A 19,354-nucleotide genomic window follows, 5' to 3' on the forward strand; every position below is an offset into this window, starting at 1 on the left:
CTTCATGTATGAGTATCTGAATTAAAAAAAAACTAATGGGAGAGTTGATACATGAATTAAGTTAAGTGGACTTCATTGTTCTTTCTTTTTTTTTAAATTTGGGTTCTGTTTTAACTATAGCTGAGTATTGATATTTTAGTGTATAATCCACCCATGGAAATGAATTTCCAGCACTAATGTCTACTGGTAGTCATCCCAAAATCCTTTCTTAAAGTGTTTCAGTTTAATATTTTCTCCATAGTGAGAATTATTTTTTAAAAGAGAAGTTATTCATATTTATTTGGGGAAAAATAGGTAAGTTCTTCCTGTTACAGAAAATCCCTAATTTCTTGTCTTGAATTCTATGTAGTATATGGTATTTTATCAGTCATTTTCTTGATGGGTTTTGGACCAAGAAAGATGGTAAGTGATTGATCTATAGAATGTTAGAGTATTGTGTGTGTGTGTGTGTGTGTGTGTGTGTGTGTGTGTGTCGCTTCCATGACTGGAAGATTGCTAATCTTTCAAGAAAACTAAATTGTGACATTCCCGTGATGTTGTAGGGGAGGAAAAATAACTTTCCCTCAACTGTTCTGAGTTCGGCTGACGCCCTGCGTAATAAGACAGATTAACAAGAGGAAAGCAAGTTTATCCACATGCATACCTCATGTATACATAGGAGATACCCAGAAAAATTAAGTAACTTCCCTAGATGGCCCAACCCACCATCTTAAATACCATCTTTAGCGAAAGACGAAAGAGGTGTGTGTGTGTGTGTGTGTGTGTGTGTGTGTGTGTGTGTAGGCCAGTGAATGGGGTGGTTACCAGGAACAGTGCAGTAAACATAGGTAAGGTTTGTTATGTAGAATTATTCAGTGACTTTTACATTGTTAAGTTTCTTGTGATTTAGAGTCCTCCTTCCCATCATACAGAGAAGGAGACAGCCTACAAATGGAGATTCCCTTTAAAAATGTGAATTTCCCTTACATAAGGGTAAACTTCTACTCCTGTTTTCAGAGCTTCTGTGTGTGCTGTTTCTCAGAAATAATCAGCTCAAAAGAATCTTTATGCCTAAGAGGTATGTTCTGGGGTAGCATATTCTGCCATCCTTCAATGTCATGTTGAGTTCTGAACAACACTAACACAGTTCCCACTTATACATAAAATGAAATTGTGAGTGACGCATAGAGGAAATGAGGCTTTTGAACTCTTATCTTCCTTTAAGGCATTTTGTTTGTTCTCTTCCCTATTTGCTTTGTGAACTTCACTGGAGTTTCTGGAATCTTCTAATACTTTTCTTGATAGAAAGGATTATATGTGGAAAGGGCAATGGCGGCAAGAACCAACCCATAGCCTTGGTCTGTGCTCTAATTGCAATGGACTTTATTTGGGTCCACCTAATTACAAATCAAAGCTTTGGAGGCATGCATCTTTAGGGCTATAAACTATAGCATTGTAAGAGTAGGTAATAGCTGGTATTAGCCACTCAAGAAATAACATACCAGGGGTGCCAAAAAAAGTATACAAGTGGACACTTTGGTTAACGTTGCTCAAGCAGTAGTTTGCTGGAATCAGAAGTGTCTGGACGCTGATGGTAACCACTTTGAGTACCTCTTGTAATTGCAGAAGTAAAACGTGACTTGTATTCATCTTTTGTATATATTGAGTTTTACAGTTTTAATATGTTTTCCCTTTTATGTGTAGACATATTTTTGGCACACTCTGTATTTTTAAGTATCAAGCATAGCCTTGTTAGGTTAAGCTTTCTGTTCCCTCAGGCAGATCTAAAGGTGATAGATTCTCCAGCGTCTTTTAAGAGGTCTCCTGTGATCTCTGTGTCTGGGTACAGAGATACAGCTCCCATTCCATAGCGTATTATAACACTTGCTGGAAAGGCCTCTGAATAGGTCTATCCTGAATCCCAAATGGCTGCTGGTGAGCAAGGGGAGGTCAGGCTGATCCCAAGCCAACTCAAAACCCTGGAGCTCCTTTTTTTCTAAACCTAGCATTTATTTTAGAAAAGAAATGGCTACTTTTATAAATTTCTCTTGGTTCCTGTTTACATGTTCGAGTTAGAAGAATATTTCTTGAAACATTCGTCCAGCCTTGATGTTAAAGGTGAAATTTTAGTTAGAGAATATAATGCTCATACCAAGGGAAAATATTAGACTGTAATTTCTAAAATCTGAGTGCATGTGGCATAAATTCCTCCCAGATACTCTGTTTTCTAAGCAGCAGCGAGTTTAGTATGAAAACCAGTTTTGCATGTTCAACCTAAGTAATATGATGCTGAATGGAACCTTTCAGAGAGAGGAAAGAAACCAGGGTGTGGCTTTTAGTTCTTAGTTTCCTTAAGCCAAAAGCCTCCTCCTATAATTTTCTTAAATATTTGTGTAACCCTGTTACAGTTTATTCATCGTTTTGAAGATGCACCGAGTAAATATATGAAACACTTTTTAGCTGGTACTGAAAAGTTAGAATCACATTTTTGTGTAGTACATTTCATAGGCGAAAAACACTTTTAGGCATTGTGATCAGACAAATAGGATCATTCACATGTCACTTGTTTTATTAGAGATGACGATAAAGTTAAAGACAGAGCTTTCCAGGTTTCTGGGAAAGTGAAGGGATTTGTGTCCAGTTACTCTGCACTTGGTATATTTGGGGCTGGCAGTTAATTTTTACTCCAGGCCCTCTATGCCAACTACAATTACAATATGTGTTAGTGAGTGTTTTCTAAACCATTTTAAGGAAGCAACCAGCAGTGCCCTCCACCCTACCCCAGAGAGAGAGAGAGACAGAGAGAGAGAAACAGCCCTGGTGTGGAAGTTTTTCTGGAATGTCATATCACAACCTGGCAATTGTAGTCATTGAAATACCTCTGGAGACTAGAAAAGGGGAAAATCAGACCCTCCTGCCATGTATGAGGCTACTTCTCATCTACTCTCCTCAGGAAAGTCAGCTTTTGGAATTCATTTTCCAGTAAGGGCTTGAGGGAGTTGCCTGTGAGTTAAAATATACACGTGTGTCAGAGTGGACTTTGATATCACTTGGAGGGTGAAACCACTTTTGCTTACTTTCAGATCTTGCTTTTTACAAGTAGATGAGGTCATAGCTTGACAAGTGGCTATTTAATAAGTTAAGGTGACTTTATTTGGACTTTGAAGTCTGCCTCTTTGGTGAGACAGTGAAGAAAGTTTTGTTTCTGCCTTAGGGTTTTTTTCTGTTCTCCCCCCAGCTCCCATTCTTGCCAGTGATTACTAAATATAAGGACTCAGTAGCTACTTAGGATTACCGATTGCACAAAACAAACAAAAAACCAAAGCAGAGATAGATGGTCATAATCGGTCATTTGAGGAAGACTGGCTCTAAAACAGGTAAATATGGTTTAATCAAACATGTTGCTCATCCACGTAAATGACTCTTACAGATGATTTACATTACCAACGTTTTAAAAAGTTAGTTCCTCTGTTTTCCCCCTAAGCTAGGAGGCCTCAGATAAAATTGACTTTAAAAAATGTTAATGTGGTAAAACATACATAAAATGTGTCACTGTAACCATTTTTATCTGTATAATTCAATGTCATATAAGTATATTCACATTGTTCCACAACCATCACCACCATCCATTTCCAGAACTTTTTCATCTTCCCAAACTGAAAATCTGTACCTGTTAAACAGTAACTCCCCTTTCCCCTCCCTCTTCTCAGATCTTGGCAACCCCCAGTCTACTTTCTGTCTCTATGAATTTGACTACCCTAGATATCCCATATAAGCCGAATCACACAATATTTGTTCCTTTGAAACGGGTTTATTTCACTCACCATAATGTCGTCAAGGTTCATCTATGTTGTAGCATGTATCAGAATTTCCTTTTAAAGGCTGAATAGTATTCCATTGTCTGTATATACCACCTTTTGTTTATCCATTCATCAGTGGATATTTGGGTGGCTTCCAACTCCTGGCTATTGTGAATAATGCTGCTATGAACATGAGAGTACAAATATCTTTCCCCTGCTTTCAGTTGATAAACTATGTAATCATATCTGGAGGTGGCCAATTTGGGGGGAGGTATGTTTAAACAGCATTGCCACTGGCATCTTCACAGAACTCTTTCTCTGGAATGGTTTTTTTAGGACAGATTCTCAGAAGTTGAGGAGCCTGGGTCAATGTCAAACTTTTTTTTTTTTTTTTTAATGACTTTTGCTCTGTGTTTAACACTTTTCTGAGACTCATTTTCCTTGAACCTTGACATTTGACTTCACAGAGATTTCTTGATATTTCCAAAATTATATGTATTGCCAAAACACTGTTTTGTCACTAGTAAATTTCAAGAACTTAATCTTATGTCACATTAACCCAATAAAAATGAAACATTATTTTGCTGTATGATAGATGAAGATCTTAGAAGTTGTCATTCAAAATATTTGTTTATACATGTGAAAAATATTTTTTTCCTCCCATTAACCCTCAGAGAACTTTCTAAATGGAATATTTTACCTTTTTAAGCACATGTAAGCTACTGACTTATGAGAAGGAAGCCCAATTCTTCTGGTGATATTTTTGCTGAGGATTTTTATGTCGTTAAATCAACAATATATGCTCAGAACCTATTCGTGAATAGCTCTGTCAAACTACTGTGAAAGAGAAAAGTATTTAAAATATATTATCTGCCCTGAAAAAGTTAATGATACCAAAGGATCTATTCAGAAAAAGATCTATCTAAAAAAAAGTTATTCAAGACAAGCAATAAATAATCAATACGCAAAGTATTGTACAGACCATCACAGCCATTCCAGGGCTAAAGCAGTTAGTGGGGGCTGAGTAATAAAAAGAATTCCATATAATCATGAATGTGAAGTTACTCAATATGTCGTGAAGAAATTAATAGAGTTCTAGTTTTTGTCAGGCAGAAGAAAGAGTTACAGTGGCTAAAGCTGCTCCCCTATCTGATGCTATGCTCTTTCTCAACTTTTCCAGATAACTAGTGACCTCTGATCTCTACCTAATAGACAAGATAGCACTGCCCTTTGCTCTTCTCCCAGTCACATTTTAATGAAGAAGATAGGAACAATTCAACTGAATTGATTCCAGGCCAGGACTCAACACCTTGAGAGACCAAATATAAGACTAAGTCTCAGGATTTCTTTAGTGTATGTTCATGAGTGCAGATGTTCTTTGAATGACCTTTTCACAAAATGATTCTTCTGAAGGGGGAAGCTACCTGCCAGAGCCTTTCTGTGAGAGCATTCAGCTGGACAAAATCTAACTAAACTTGAATTACAAAATTAAGGTGTGGACATACATAGGAGTTTTAGGCCAGGGTGGGGAGGGGTTGTCTTCAATTTAGGTACCTGATTTTCTTGTGATGCCGTTCTTCTACCTCTTCTTTCACACTAAAGCATATGCTGTTTGAAACGGCTATTGATAAAGCTAATATCTTTTAGTCACCCAGCGAGAAATTATAGTGAGCTGTGATGAGAACTTGGTCTTCATTGCTTGAACTAGTTTTGTCTTGTCCCCTCTTTGAACATTTTGCATCCAAAGGTGAATGAACCAAATAGGTGTTCTGTGAAAGACCAACTTGGGGGAAAAAAGATATAACAGTTTGAACACCCTCAAAAGGATTTATTTTTTTAAAAAGTTTGGCTCACTATGGTAGTATACAATGTTGTTTTCATATATGCATACTTGAAACCAAATTAAAAAAAAACATTGCTGTTGTAACATTAAACCATAATCTATCAGCATGGCCACCAGTGCTTCTGCCTTCTCCAGAGTCTTCTGAAATCTCTGGTTCCAAGTCGCAAGGCCTAACAGAGTGAAGAGCTTGCAAAGTTTGTTTTTGCTCTACAGTTCGGTCTTCAGCAACTTGAGAGCTTTCTTCATGTTGTCGAGCACTAATGGGGGGAAAAGTTATAAGAGTCAAGACGTGACCAAAAATTATATTAACAGATATAGTAAACCCCCAAACTTGAAGACTGTTGCTTAATGGGGTGCTATTTTATCAGAGGGTGAATAGTTGGCAATAGGATTGTAAATTTTTTTCTAAAATTAATGGCTTCTGTTATAATTCAGTTCTTTTCCAATATCTATTAAATGCCGTTTCTACAAGGCACTAGGTTATTGCCTACGCAGGGTACTTACCTTTAAGGAGTCCAAAGTCTTATTAAGATACCGTATGTGTTGTTATCTTGGGAATGGTTAATACTTGAACTATGCTTCCCTGGTCTTCCCAGCACCCATCTGAGGCATTTCTAATGGACCATGATTATCTTTCTGCCACCAAGACACAGCCTCAAAATCCTTCCCCACATAAGGTTCTAGGTCAGTGCCCCTCGATGGGAATTTCTGTGATGACGAAAAATAATTCAGTGCCTTGGCGATGAGTACTTGAAATGTGGTTAGTGTGACAGAGGAACTGAATTGTAAAGTATAAGTAATGTTAATAGTAAACAGCTACATGTGGCTAATGGCTAATATATTGGTCAATGTAATTCTAGGAGCCACTAGTCATTGAGCAGAATTGGTTCTTAGGACAAAACCCAGTTCTTCCCAAAAGGACTAATTAACCCAGAGACAAGTAGGTACAGTCTCCCATCAAGGTACCTCATCTGCCTTGAGTCCCCCCTCCCCTATTTTATAGCAACCCCAGGGGAAGTGTCTTGGCAACAATTTGCAGCCATCTTTACTACTGATCTTTAAAATTGAACTTGATTTTAACTTCAACAAGCTGGACTAAATTATTTTACTCTCATTATTTGGGGAAAAAAAAATATTTAACAAAGCATGCAGATTACTACAACTATCGTTACATTCTGTGGTAGAAGGACTTGCCTGTTAGTGTGCCTGGGAGAAAACCTGAAAAGCAGGTAATACTGTCATTTCCAGAAAAAGATACTTAATCTAAATAATTCATCTTCGATTGAGATTTAAAGAAAAAAAGAGATCAAAGTGAATGTAATTTGCCTGAGGACGACCCTAGTTAGAGACCGAATGAGACAAGGCTTCTAGGATTCTCTAGTCACGAGGCCTCTATTCCCCGCACCGCACAATGGACATGTTCAAAGCAGGTAACACTTACATAGAGCTGCGTCCGAAGGTTCGTACGCGTAGAGACGATTTGAATATCTTCCAGTGATGTCGGCTCTAACTGTCAGGGATGGGTCTACAAAGAAAAGCAAAAGGGAATGGAGTGCTCTGTTTCCAGGTAACCTCTTGTTTGATGAAGATCACGTATTTTTTCCATGTCCTATCAAAGGAACACAGCGTGTGTCTGTCGGATGCAATTCTACTCCCTCTGCGCTGCAACCCAGCCTCTGGCCATCAGGACCCAAGAGGCTGGGCGCGGACAACAGCTGTGCATGGTTATTTGTGGAAGAGGTTACAAACCCTGCTGCTCTATCGATAGCAACTTGAAAACAGGATGATGTATCTTACTGGGGAAGTGTTTTGGTTTGAAAACATTGGCGTTCTCTACTATGGGATATTTTAAACTTTTGAAATGATACGTTGTAACTGAAATGTGTTACCAAGAGCAACCAAATAATTGGAAACCCACACCCAATGCTAGGTAGTGTTCAAAACCCAATGGTTTATTCTTTTTTTTTTTTTAATGAATGAAAGAACGCAAGCCCTTAAAGAGCAGCAAAGGTCAAATAAGCACGTGGGGTCCCTTTTTACTTTTCACTTATTGTTAACCAGCTGCATTTTGAAAATAGAGATTTAGGAATCATCCTTTATGTATTGCTTAAATCTGATTTTTCATGTTTTATATTTAACTTGACGTTATCGATGGGACAGTAAGGTATTTTTAAAATAAAGTGGGCATCCAAAAGGGAGGTAGGTAGTACTGGGAATGCACAGCGGCCTAGAAACCTTGGGATTGAAGGAGCCTAAGGTGCGTGTCCTGAAATCTAGGTGAAGTGGATGCGAGAGAAGCACCCGCGTGTTTGCAAAGTCTGTCACCAGTATTTGGATAGTCTCTGCCATTTCAGAATATTGGACTAGGACCAACATAAGTTACATGGAGGAGACATTCTTTTGTTCAACAAAGACAAGACCTGCTACTGCTTGGTGCAGAAGATACCAATACCTGGTCTAGATAGTAAATTAACAGAAAGGCTTTTAAATGCCCAGCCATTGGTTGTGAACCAATGGCTGCCCAATGGAATCACCTGGAGAGTTTTTGAAAATACGCATGCCTGCATTCCAACCCCAGATTCTGATTTAATTTGTTTGAGGTGTGGCCTGAGCGGCTTAACTCCAAAAAGCTTCCAGGTGATTCTAATGTGCAGGCAGCATGGAGAGCTACTGAGCTGGAGAGAAGCTGCAGCAGAGTTGGAGTTGGTTCTTAGGACTGAAGGGACCAAACGTGGGTTAACACGCCCTTAGATGGGAATACTGTGAACAGAATTCCTGCACAAGGTAAGACTGGATGACCTATTAGTCTCTTTCAATTTCAAGCGTTCTAAATTTTCTAAATCCTAACAAACCCAAATCTGTAAAGCTCTAGTTCAGCCGTCCTTCTTTTCTTCCTTTACTTTTTCTCTCCCGTTTTGTACATTTAGTGTGAACTCGGAGGGATTACATAGGTGAACTGCTTGATTAGGGTGAGCTCTTTTATGTGATGGATTTGATTATTGACTGTCTTTAAATCAATGTGATTTTGTTTAAAGCCAAACTCAATTAGTTCATTCATTTAAGAAGTATGTATTGTGAGCCTACCGCAGGGTAATGCTGAAAATTTGATGGTGAGCAGAAACAGATACACTCCCCGCCCCATGGAGTTTATAATCCCATGGGGGAAAGTATTTATTAAAAAATCACCCAATAAATGTAAAATTATAACTGAGGAAAGTACAACCATTGAAAGAAACATTGTGCCACAAAAGCACATAGTGGGGCTTCGGCCAGGTCAGTGAAAGACAGTGATGACTGGGGAGTTAATTAGGTGATGAGAAGTTGCAGAGGGGGAAGCAGAAAAAGTTTTCCAGCAGAGGCAACAACGTGAAAAGTACTAGTGGCAGGAAGGAACAGCTCCTTTGATTTTTTTTTTTTTCCCCGATTCGTATTCCTAATTTTCCTAAAATAAGTATCAGCAATGTCAGAAAGAAAAATCCAACACACAGATTGAAAGTGTGCCAGATTAAAAATAGGAATTCATAGACCTGGTGTATTTAGGAAAATGATTAATACATTTACACACTTAACGGGGTGCTTCCTTTTCAGATGTATTTCTGACAGAAGATGAAAAGTTAAAATTAGCATATGAGAAAAAAAATGGCATCTGTGGAAATATCTAGAAGATCACACTTTCTGATGACAATGTTTTGTGAAAGTTAAAGGAATGTTGTATCCCTTACTAGAGCTTTGTGGTGGCATTGGCCATGGTAGAGTGGCAGAGGAGAATGGGGAAAGACAGGAAGAATGACAGCAGCACTTGTGTAATTGTAAGAGTGTGTTTCATCTCATTGTTACTTTTACTTACCAACAAACATAATCCTGGGGACATATTGGCCATCAGGAGAAAGGTGTTTGTCAGTTGTTTCATACTAAGATTAAAAAAAGAAAAAAGCAGCTTTTAGTTTGTTTACTCTGTAGTTATTTTCAAACTTGTTAATACAAAAATGTGTCCATTACTGGAGTAGGCATCTTAAAATACTGTAAGGCACACCTGTTCCAGAGCTTATAGATGGAGAGACAAGGTATATGCATGAAATAATAACTTAGTGCAGGATGTGACGCATAACAGAAATAAAGAGCTGAATGTATGAGATAAAGAGCAAAAACGTTCAAGAAGGAAGAGTTATAACTATACTATAACTTCTTTGGGGAAGACATCTTGTATGAAGTATAAAGAAATAAATTAGTGAAAAAAGCAGAAGTCATTTTTGGAGAAATAACAGAAATAGGACTATCCTGAGCATTCAACTATCATCCACTAACCAACTTTATATTTAAGAGTTTGTGTATTTAGCAATATATAGCACTTATCTCTGATAGGTGTACAGCCTATTGGTAGATACAGGTAGGAAAATGAATACTGGGGATTCAGTGGCTGAACTGTCCTGATGGAGGATACGCAGATGCCATGCGTACCCCGAGGAGGACATGTACTCTAGTACGCAGTGTGATTAGGACTTTATGAAGTGGGTAAAGAGGGATCTTAAAAAATAAATAGAAGTCAGTTACATGGAAAAGGAGGTCACTCCAGGCAGAGGGGAGACATTATGCAAAGGAGAAATGCAAACCTCTTTGCTGATATGACCCAGTGTTTGGAAAGGGCTGAAATATGGGGGATGCATGAGGTGGTGAGAGAAGATGCTGGAGAGCTGCTTCAGGGGCCAGCTCCTGCGTGACTGCACACCCTGCCGCAGTGTTTGCATTTGTTCATAAAGATAAGAACCAGTGGAGGAATGTTAGAGGAGGTATCATGATCTCATTTTGGTCTTCAGAGTGATTATCTTGACGGCCATGTGGGATTGGATGGTATTTATCTGGTAGGCAGGGAGCCATTTAGTTAAACTGCCACTGCAGTGCGCTAGGCAAAGGGAACAATTCTCGTGGTCCTCAGTTCACAGAGAAAGTATACAAACGTATTCAAAAGAACCACAGGGCTTTTTGACTGCTGGAGGAGAGATGAGTAAAATCAAGAATAACACGTGCAGTGAAATAGGGAATAAAGAAAGAAGAGCTATTTGAAAAGCCTGGATAAAAACAATAAAATTAGTGTTGAACATGTTGCGTGTAAGCTAATTATGGGCGATCTGAAGCATGGTTGTATGCCCAAGTTGGAGGTTGTTGCATGTTTGTGTAAGATGTGGGAATTATTACTGTGTGGACATTGATTCAAGGCAGATGTAGATGACATCCATAGAGGATATAAACTACATAAAAGAGAAGTAGGTCAAGTAGAGACACCAAGTTACTAATACTAGGGGTAGGAAGAAAATGAGCCTGTGGAGGGGAGGTGAGGAAGAACTATCGGTGTAGATGCCCTTTGAGGAAGCCCGTCTGTCAACCTGTGACGCGTATGAGAGAGGGTGGCAAGGGGCGGGGGGGCTGACCCAAGGGTTACGGTAGAGTAAGGCAGAAAGCTTGAACATCAGGAGAGGTGGTGATGGTGAAGTGAGTGGGAATGCATGAGGCTAAAAGTACGATGGCATGATTATATTTGAACTGCCAGAGTGCTGTCTCTTCCAGAGAGAGAGGAGACAAGCACTAAGAATGACGTGGAGTAGCCAGGACTGCAGGAAAGGGCACAGGAAGTAATTTGCAAAAATACAGAAACCTTCCAATTATGACAGCAACGGAGAGAATCCCAGCCACAGGAGAATTATTTTTCAGACAACCTAAATTAATTACTAAATAAAAACATTAGCATGAAAGATAGGTTATTAATAAAATGAAGTATCATTTTTTTTCTCTCCAGGCTTTGAGGTAAGATATTTGGAACAGATCCCAGTTCATGCAGTATGTGTAGGACATATAGGAAAAATGAATCATCCCTTTCAAATAATGATCCGTGGAGAAATGTCATTGATGATGAAAAGTGAACTTACAACTAGATTGAGGAGGACAAACTGCTCTGCCAATTTCTGGATTTCTTTATTTTCAGCAAACACTTTCTTTAGAGCTATAATATAAAGAAAAATCGTTAAGCATCCATCTCCTCACCAGTTAAAACCATTGTTCTCTGTTATATTTTCGGTTGAACTTAAAATATATTTTTATTTAAAAATGTATTTTTATCACAATATTCAATTTTGCCCTTTCAGCTAATGATTAGTGAAGTAATGTCTAGGCCATTGACTGCCTTTGCTTCTTGCCATTCACTCATCCATCCATCCATCCATTCATTCATTCATTTTTTTTCAACCCATATATATTGAGTGGCTACTCTGTGGTAGGTACCATTTTATGCCCTGGGGGTAGAGCAGTGAGAAAAAAATGTAATGTGCTTTCTTCATAGAGCTCAAATGCTTGTGTGGGAGACATCATAAATAAGTAAACAAACATGTATCTAATAATTTCAGGTGAAGATATGTTCTTGGAATAAAAACATAAAGCAAAGCAAGAGATTTAAGAGGTATAGAGTAGTTAGGGTAGACCTCTCTGGGGAGATGACATTGAAGTGACAGAGTGATCCATTCTGAGATTTTGGGGGTATGTCACAGGAGGCAGAGGGGACTGTAAGAGCAATAGTCCTGAGGCAGAAATGAGCTCACATGTTTGAGGAAAGGCACAAAGGACAGGCTAGATGGAGTAGAGATAAAACAAGGGGAAAGTGGTAAGAAAGGAAGGAGCCAGAGGCCAGGAATTTGGATGCAATGTTACCTGTGATGAGAAGCCACTAGAGTACATGAATGAAAGGATCTGATTTATGTTTAACAGCCTGATTGTGGCCGTTTGTATGGAGAACTGACTATGCAGTGACCAGTTAGGTGGCTGTTCAGGTGTTCTGGACAAGATGTTATCTTGGTTTGGACCAGGGCAAGTAGCAATGAGACAATAGGAAGTGCTTGGATTTGAGCAGGACCAATGTAATAGAGGGACCCCAGTGCAAAATAAAAAATATGGAGCCTCTTGTTCAAAAATCATAAAGAATCTGAAGACAGCGACAACAGGACTTGAAACAAAGCATGGGAACGTTCTAAGAACTGGTTTCTGTGTGACTGCACAGGTTGCAAGCCCATGAAGCTGGCGCTGGCTTTAGCATATACTTGTAGGTAAAGCCAACGGTATTTGCTGATGCATTGGGTATGGGATATAAGCGAAAGCAAGACACCAAAGATGAATCCTAGGGTTTGTTTTTTTCAAAATATGCACCAATGGTTAACACAAAACATGGAAATATTTGAAGTTACTTTAAAATACCTTTTTACTACATGAAATACTATGTTTTATTCAACTGTGTTAGGTACTAAGGATATAAAGATGAATGACCTGAACCTTGTCCCTAAAGCTAGAAGCAGATAAAGGAAATTATATTTAGAAGAATAAATAAAGGAAATAAATATAATAAAGGAAATTATATTTAGAAGAATAAATTACCTTGGCTGTGTGGACATTCATCCAAGTGATGAATAATCATCAGGGGTTTGTTGCTTTAAGAGAAAGAGATTGGATAATTTTTAATGACTAGGATTTCACATATGGCTAAATATCACTAGATGGTGCTCTTGAGAGCTTTGAGCTCTGTGTTACCCTTGTCTTTACCTTGTCTTGGATTTGTATAAAGCTTCTTCGTATGTCTGAGTCCAGATGAGTTGATCACCCCAACCTGGAACAAAATGAACCAGTGTATGTAAAGCTATCATAATTTCAGATTCCAAGCTGTTGAAAAGCAATGCAAAAGACTGGGATAAATATATATTTGCTATTAAAGAAGAAAAACCTCTACAGAAAGTAGAAATAATTATACATTTTGATAAATCTAGAAGGAACACATACAAAAATATATTCAGCACACAAGTCTCAGTTTCCCAATTTAGTAGCATTGGAAGCCGATGAGAAGCTGGCTCCTACCTCTGGAGAGGGTCTGGGGCAGTTTGGGTGGAGTGTCCTTTGTGTTCTTCTTAGCACCCGGTTTGACTGTGGTATCTTTAGCCAGAGTGTAGGAGAGAGCCACAAGGAGTAAGAATGCTGACAGTGAAATCTTCTCCATGGCAAATCTGATGTGGGAAACAAATAAGCAAAAAGTCAAAACAAAAGGGAATTAGCAGTCTTCAAAAATCTTCAGATTGGATCACAACCATGAGATACAACAGGAATTGAGGCTTCGCTGATGTTGAAAACATGCAGTCTCATTTGAAAACATGAAAAATTCCACAGAATTTTCTGAAGAATACATAGTGTCGATCTATCTATCAATATATATCTATACAGACATAAATATACTGATGTAACCCTCCATAGAAATCTATAATATAGAAATAGATACAGATATATTTTAAGAAAATAAGTAGATGTATACACTCTTATAGCTAAGGGAATTTACATTTAAATTTTATATTTTAAAATGTTTAGTACTGGAAGGCACCTTATGGGTTACCTCCTCTTTTCCTACTCTGCAGTGCTTCGTTTTATAAATGAAACTGAAATTCAGAGAGGAAGATTTATGGGATGGGTGCAGAACCATGGCTCCTGGATCTTGCCCTTTTGCAGTGCTGGTTCCCATTTTCCCATCCTGAAACAATTACCCTAAACGTACATATTTCTTTAGCCTTCTGTTAAAATGGGGACATTGCCAGTGAAGAAAAAGATCTGAGTAAAATGGTTCCTTGTTTAATTTAAAACCTGCCATGTTTGTCACTTAACTGAAAAACTTGCACCCACATAACTCTTCCCCCAGTGTAACATTGACTCAAACTCTATGTGTTAGTTCTGAGTTGACTAAAATATGTCATTCAAGCTCCTTCTGCAACAATTCTTTGACCCTCTGTGGGCCTCTATAGGTAGGCAGTTGTGGGCATGCACTTGTGTGCACAAAAGTATTCTGTGGGACCCGTAATGCAGAGAAAGCAACCCCATGGGTGTCTCTTTGTTAACTTTTTTGATTTCCCAGTATTCCACAGTTAATTCTTAAGGAACAGGAATGTGAATGGCAAGATAAGATCCATGAATGACTGAGGGAGAGAGCAAGCTAGCAAAGTGAGCTGCACTGGTAAATCACTCCAGCATAACATGCAAAGCTGGAGACTTGGGATTTTAGTAAAGCCAAAGACTGAAATTGCTTAAAAATAAATGTCTAGTATTAGCATGGGTTTTGAATTAAACTCTGCAAAGGAAGCAGGATGGACTATCAATGCTTGGTAGTTTCAAGGGGAAAAGTTTCCCATGTTCTGATAGCTTGAGTGGGACCCTTTGCTAAGTGTTAGCTGATTTTAAAAAAGGGTTGGCTAAATCACCAAATCAGATGATGCCTTGTATTAAACTATCCAATTACTATCCAAGCCATAGTACGTAGCCACAGAATGCCTTACTCAAAAAGACAAAAATGAAAAACAAGGATACACTTTCTTCATTTTCTACACCGATAAAGATGTGGAAATGCCAATAACAATTTTTGTGTCTAAGTATTTTTCAGGAACAACTCAAGTGTACTACAAGTCAACAATTCCCAGCCCTCTTAGTACAAAGGTTTATTTTTAATGTTAAAAAAACAAGAACTTTTATGTGAGAGTAATTGTACTGTTTGAATATTAGTTGATTCAGAAACATGGCAAATAGCTACTTTGAATTTATGAACAAACGTTTGATTTTGTATTTTAATTACAGCAACAGCATCTATGTATATTTTTAAAAAAATAGTCGTAAAACATAATCGAAGCATTTTCCCTATTTAGTCCATTGACAATTCTTGCTGTGAAAGAGGCGATTAAGAGCCCTTGCAATAGCTGCACAGCTTATAGGTTGGAACTATTGATATATTACACATGTTTTATGGCATGGTGATTCAACAAAGCCTAATATAACTCCTGTACAAACATCCTGCTGTGCTGTGGGCTTTCTGAGATTCACTCTATTGAGTTTTCATAATGTGAATAGACTCTGCTCTGCAAACTTCCTGCTTAAACCGCCTCAAAATGGAATGCCAGCTGTGGAAGATATTGACAGTTTGATGCTCCCCTCTCTCTCCTTCTCTCCCTCTCCCCCTCTCTCCCCTCTCCCTCTCTCTCTCTCTCCCTCTCTCTCTCTCCCTCTCTCCCTCTCGCCAGCATTTTTTACTGGTCACTCCATCTCTGTATCCTTATCTTTGGCAAGGAGTGAAATTGCAGAAGGTTTTGGTCTCCCTGGTCATAAATGTATCGGTAAAGCACCCATATCTCTCCTCTTAGAGTCTATCCCATGAATTGAAAGATTGAAGATGCAACAAGAATATCTTTACGCCAGACAGAGAAAGGGAACTGTTTTTCCGATTTGCCATCATATTCTGAACTGCAATTCCAAGTGGGCACTCTGAGCCGAGGTTGCCCAGTTCTTTGCTTTAGGCAGTGGGAGAGAAGCAGAGCCTTCGGTGGTGACTAATGCACGGTGACAGAAGACCCTGGGCCCTGTCCCAGGCTTGAAAACACTTGGAGTTCATCTATTCTTGTTTTCTAAGAAAGAAAGCTTTACCTTGAACCAGTTCAGGAACATAGCACTCTGCCAGCTCTGGGCAAAGAAAGGTCCTAGTAAACCTTTGTTGAGAATTCCATTTATTTTCTCTCCAAAGCCCATCTCATTGCCCTTGAAACTACCTTTACTTCACTTCTCTGTTGATTGTCTGCAACTTTCCACAGTAATCAGAGGCTAAAGCTGACGCTAGTGAGTGCCCTTCCACCACTATTGTCAGGGGCCTTACCTGGCTTTCCCCACTCACCTGTCTGTGTGAGTCAGATGGCCTCGTTGTTTCCAAGGTTCCTAGTGTGCTAGCTCAGCCCAGCTTCTATTTATGCACCGGAGCACACCTCAATCCCACCCACTAATCTCCTATTTACGTGTTACAAACTCAGAAAGGAACTTTGCTTTTCCCAAACAATTGTCTTCCCTGGGCTAAAGATTTCCTTGTTTTTTAAAAAAATAATGTTGTAAAGGATATGCTTCTCAGTATGCATAATTTTTAACTCTTTGTGAAAGTATATTGTTAAAGGATTTGGAAAAGATGGGCAGAATGCCAAATCCAGGTAAGCTTTAAAGGAAGACATTTGATTTGCCTGACGGCTGATTTGTCTTTACGTGATTGGATGGAGTGTGTGGTTTGTAGATTTTTTTTTTCTCTTCCTTGAGCAGACTGCCTTTACTTAGTTAAAAACGCAGGAGATGATTCACAGTTCCGACCCCTACAGTCATATAACTTGCTATCCTCCATTTAGTACAAATTATTTTCCATGATATACTTCCCTCTTCCTGGCAAACAGGATATACATTCACTATATGTATGAACAACATACAAATCAAGCACTCATGTATTTCAAAACTGGGGGAGTTAATTGATAAAACATACCCCAAAACAATGAGTTTTTATTAATTACTTTGCTGCTGAATATATGCAGCAACTTCCCTCCTAAGAGTACCAAGGTATTTCACAGATACTCTTTCATTTAATGGCAAACTTTCCAGCTAGGCATGCAGGAAGCCATTTATTCCATTTCTCAGACCTAGAAACTGAGGTCTGCAACTGCTTTTCTTTTTTCTTTTTCCCCCACCCCCCCACTCAAGATTATGTAATTATTCACTAAAGAATTTAAACCTGAACTCAGATTTTCTGTTAAAAAAATATTCAGTCTTGTGTTTTGTTCATGAAGCTATGTGCAATTCTTAAAAGCTCACAATGGAGAAATCTTAAAAAAAAAAAATTAGTGAGATGCAAGCCCTATAAAAATTACTTTTTGTAAGTCAGTGAAATTCACAATACATATTTTAAAGCATTTTTAAGTATATGTATATTTTGATAGCGATGATTGCTGTGGGCAAAATAGTAAGTGATTTCCCAAAATAATTGATGTTTCTTTTAACTCTAAATGAATGAGTTTACAGAGAGAATTTCTTTAAGAGTTTGGAAACAATGATTTGAGCTAAATTTGTAAAACTAGAAAGGCTTTTATATAGACCCTTAGTCTCTTCAGTTGTTATAATATTCAACCCCTTCATCTTGCAGATGGAAAAAACGAAGATGTTAAAAAAAGAATGACTCTGAAGGTCCCATAACAAGTTTAGGTCACTGCTGGGATCAAAGCCGGGGGTCCTGTCACCCACCACCTGCTGAGAGTGAAAAGTCAGCAGCATCTGAGGGCACGAGATTCTAATCTGCACTCTGGTGCTTGCTCACTGGATGATCTCACAGACAGCATTTAACGTCTCTGAAGCGTCAATTTCCCTAACTATTAATATGAAATGGGGAAATATTACCATACATGATTGTCAGTATTAAATTGGATATTAATGAATTAAGAAATGAGAAAGGACTTGGTGTACTAGTGTGCAAAGTCTGCTGTAACAAAGTATCAGAGACTGGGTCGCTTAGACAACAGACATTTAGCGTCTCACAATTCTGGAAACTGGAAGTCTGCTGTCAAGGTATCTGCAAGTTTGGAGTCTGAGGCTTCTCTTCTGAGGTCTCTCTCCTTCACTTCTATCTGCCTTCTTCTCCCTCTGTCTTCACATGGTATTCCCTCTGTACTTATCTGTGTCCTAATTTCCTCTTCTTGTAAGGATACCAGTCGTCTTGGAGTAGGGCCCATTTGAATGATTTATTATAACTTAATTACCTCTTTAAAGACCATATCTCCAAATACAGTCAGTCATACTTTAAGGTACTTGGGGTTAGGATTTCAACATGTATATTTTGGGGAGAACAACTCAGCCCATAACATTTGGTAATTAAAAACATCTCTGCCATGTCATAATTAATCATGATGGTATAATTCTCCTATTGTCGTCCTGGGCCTACTCGTGTGTTGGTAAAACTCCAGTATTTCCCTTAGCGGCTAAGGTACGGCAGGGAAGAAGTGATTATTACAACATACCCTACACACATCATGGTGCCTGTGGCATCTTTGGCACACATACCTGTCTCAGTGTAAAGCAACGAGGGTTTTGTACATGGTGCAAGTTTTTCTTGTAGGTTATCAAGCATCACTACTTTTAGTAGGGATGTCATGTGATCAGTCTTTGGGATCTGCCTGCTATTGTAAAGATCCGTCATTATCAAGTAGATATTTTTGGTTAATTTTTTCTCTTGAGTAGGGTTTGAAATTGTGATATATAAAATAATGATTGGTTGTGAAACTGAGCTTGGTACCAACGACTGACAATAGCCTAATTAGGTGGGTGCTATAACTTTGTGTTTTGTATATTTGTGTCACTGTTATTGTAGAGGCTTTTATTCAAGCAGATTTTAAAGTAGGTTATTTCCTATTTTTGAGTAAAATTTAAAGACACAGTAATAATAATTAGCAAATATTGAGTATCTAATATGTGCTGGGTACTCAGCCTATTATTTCATTTTTTCACTCATTTTTTTCCCTCACGAAATATCCATTGAACCTAAATATTATGCTAGGCATTCAAGATATGAAGATGAAAAAGACATGGTCAGTTACTGAGGTAGCCAGACACCTACCAGAATAATTTGCAATTCAGGTTGGTAAGTCATGCCTTGGGAAAATACAGAGAAGTTGAAGACATTGTTCCTGCTCTGAGGTTACTTACAATCTGACTGAAGAATTAAAATAGAACCACACTGAAAATTAACCATCCACTATGAGAACAGTATGCCATAAGGGACAGATAAGTGGTATAGACTTCAGCTGTTATTGTTTCTCTGAGGAGGTAGAGATTGCTATACATTAGAATGCTCAAATTGGTAGTAGAAAGCAAAATTTCCAGT

At 38.4% G+C, this 19,354-nt stretch overlaps 1 protein-coding gene across 1 annotated transcript; it reads right to left on the reverse strand.

The window, feature by feature from the left end:
- Positions 1-5,592: 5,592 nt before the first annotated feature.
- Positions 5,593-16,417, reverse strand: AGR2 (anterior gradient 2, protein disulphide isomerase family member). Its single transcript, XM_019726630.2, has 8 exons — positions 16,346-16,417; positions 13,510-13,655; positions 13,201-13,264; positions 13,036-13,088; positions 11,544-11,617; positions 9,470-9,533; positions 7,064-7,147; positions 5,593-5,879 (listed from the first exon to the last, which is right to left on the reverse strand). Exons 2-8 carry the CDS (start codon positions 13,646-13,648, stop codon positions 5,830-5,832), a joined length of 528 nt encoding a protein of 175 aa, XP_019582189.1. The 5' UTR covers positions 13,649-13,655; positions 16,346-16,417; the 3' UTR covers positions 5,593-5,829.
- Between the last annotated feature and the right edge of the window lie 2,937 nt (positions 16,418-19,354).

The sequence above is a fragment of the Rhinolophus sinicus genome, linkage group LG09 (genome assembly GCF_036562045.2).
Source record: "Rhinolophus sinicus isolate RSC01 linkage group LG09, ASM3656204v1, whole genome shotgun sequence".
NCBI lineage: Eukaryota > Metazoa > Chordata > Mammalia > Chiroptera > Rhinolophidae > Rhinolophus > Rhinolophus sinicus.

Excerpts from the sequence above, each read along its gene's own strand:
- AGR2 (XM_019726630.2), bottom strand. The coding sequence starts at position 13,648 with ATGGAGAAGATTTCACTGTCAGCATTCTTACTCCTTGTGGCTCTCTCC. Across the intron at positions 13,265-13,509 it reads GCCCCAGACCCTCTCCAGAG|GTTGGGGTGATCAACTCATC; the intron begins GTAGGAGCCAGC and ends ATTTTGTTCCAG. Across the intron at positions 13,089-13,200 it reads TTATACAAATCCAAGACAAG|CAACAAACCCCTGATGATTA; the intron begins GTAAAGACAAGG and ends TTTCTCTTAAAG.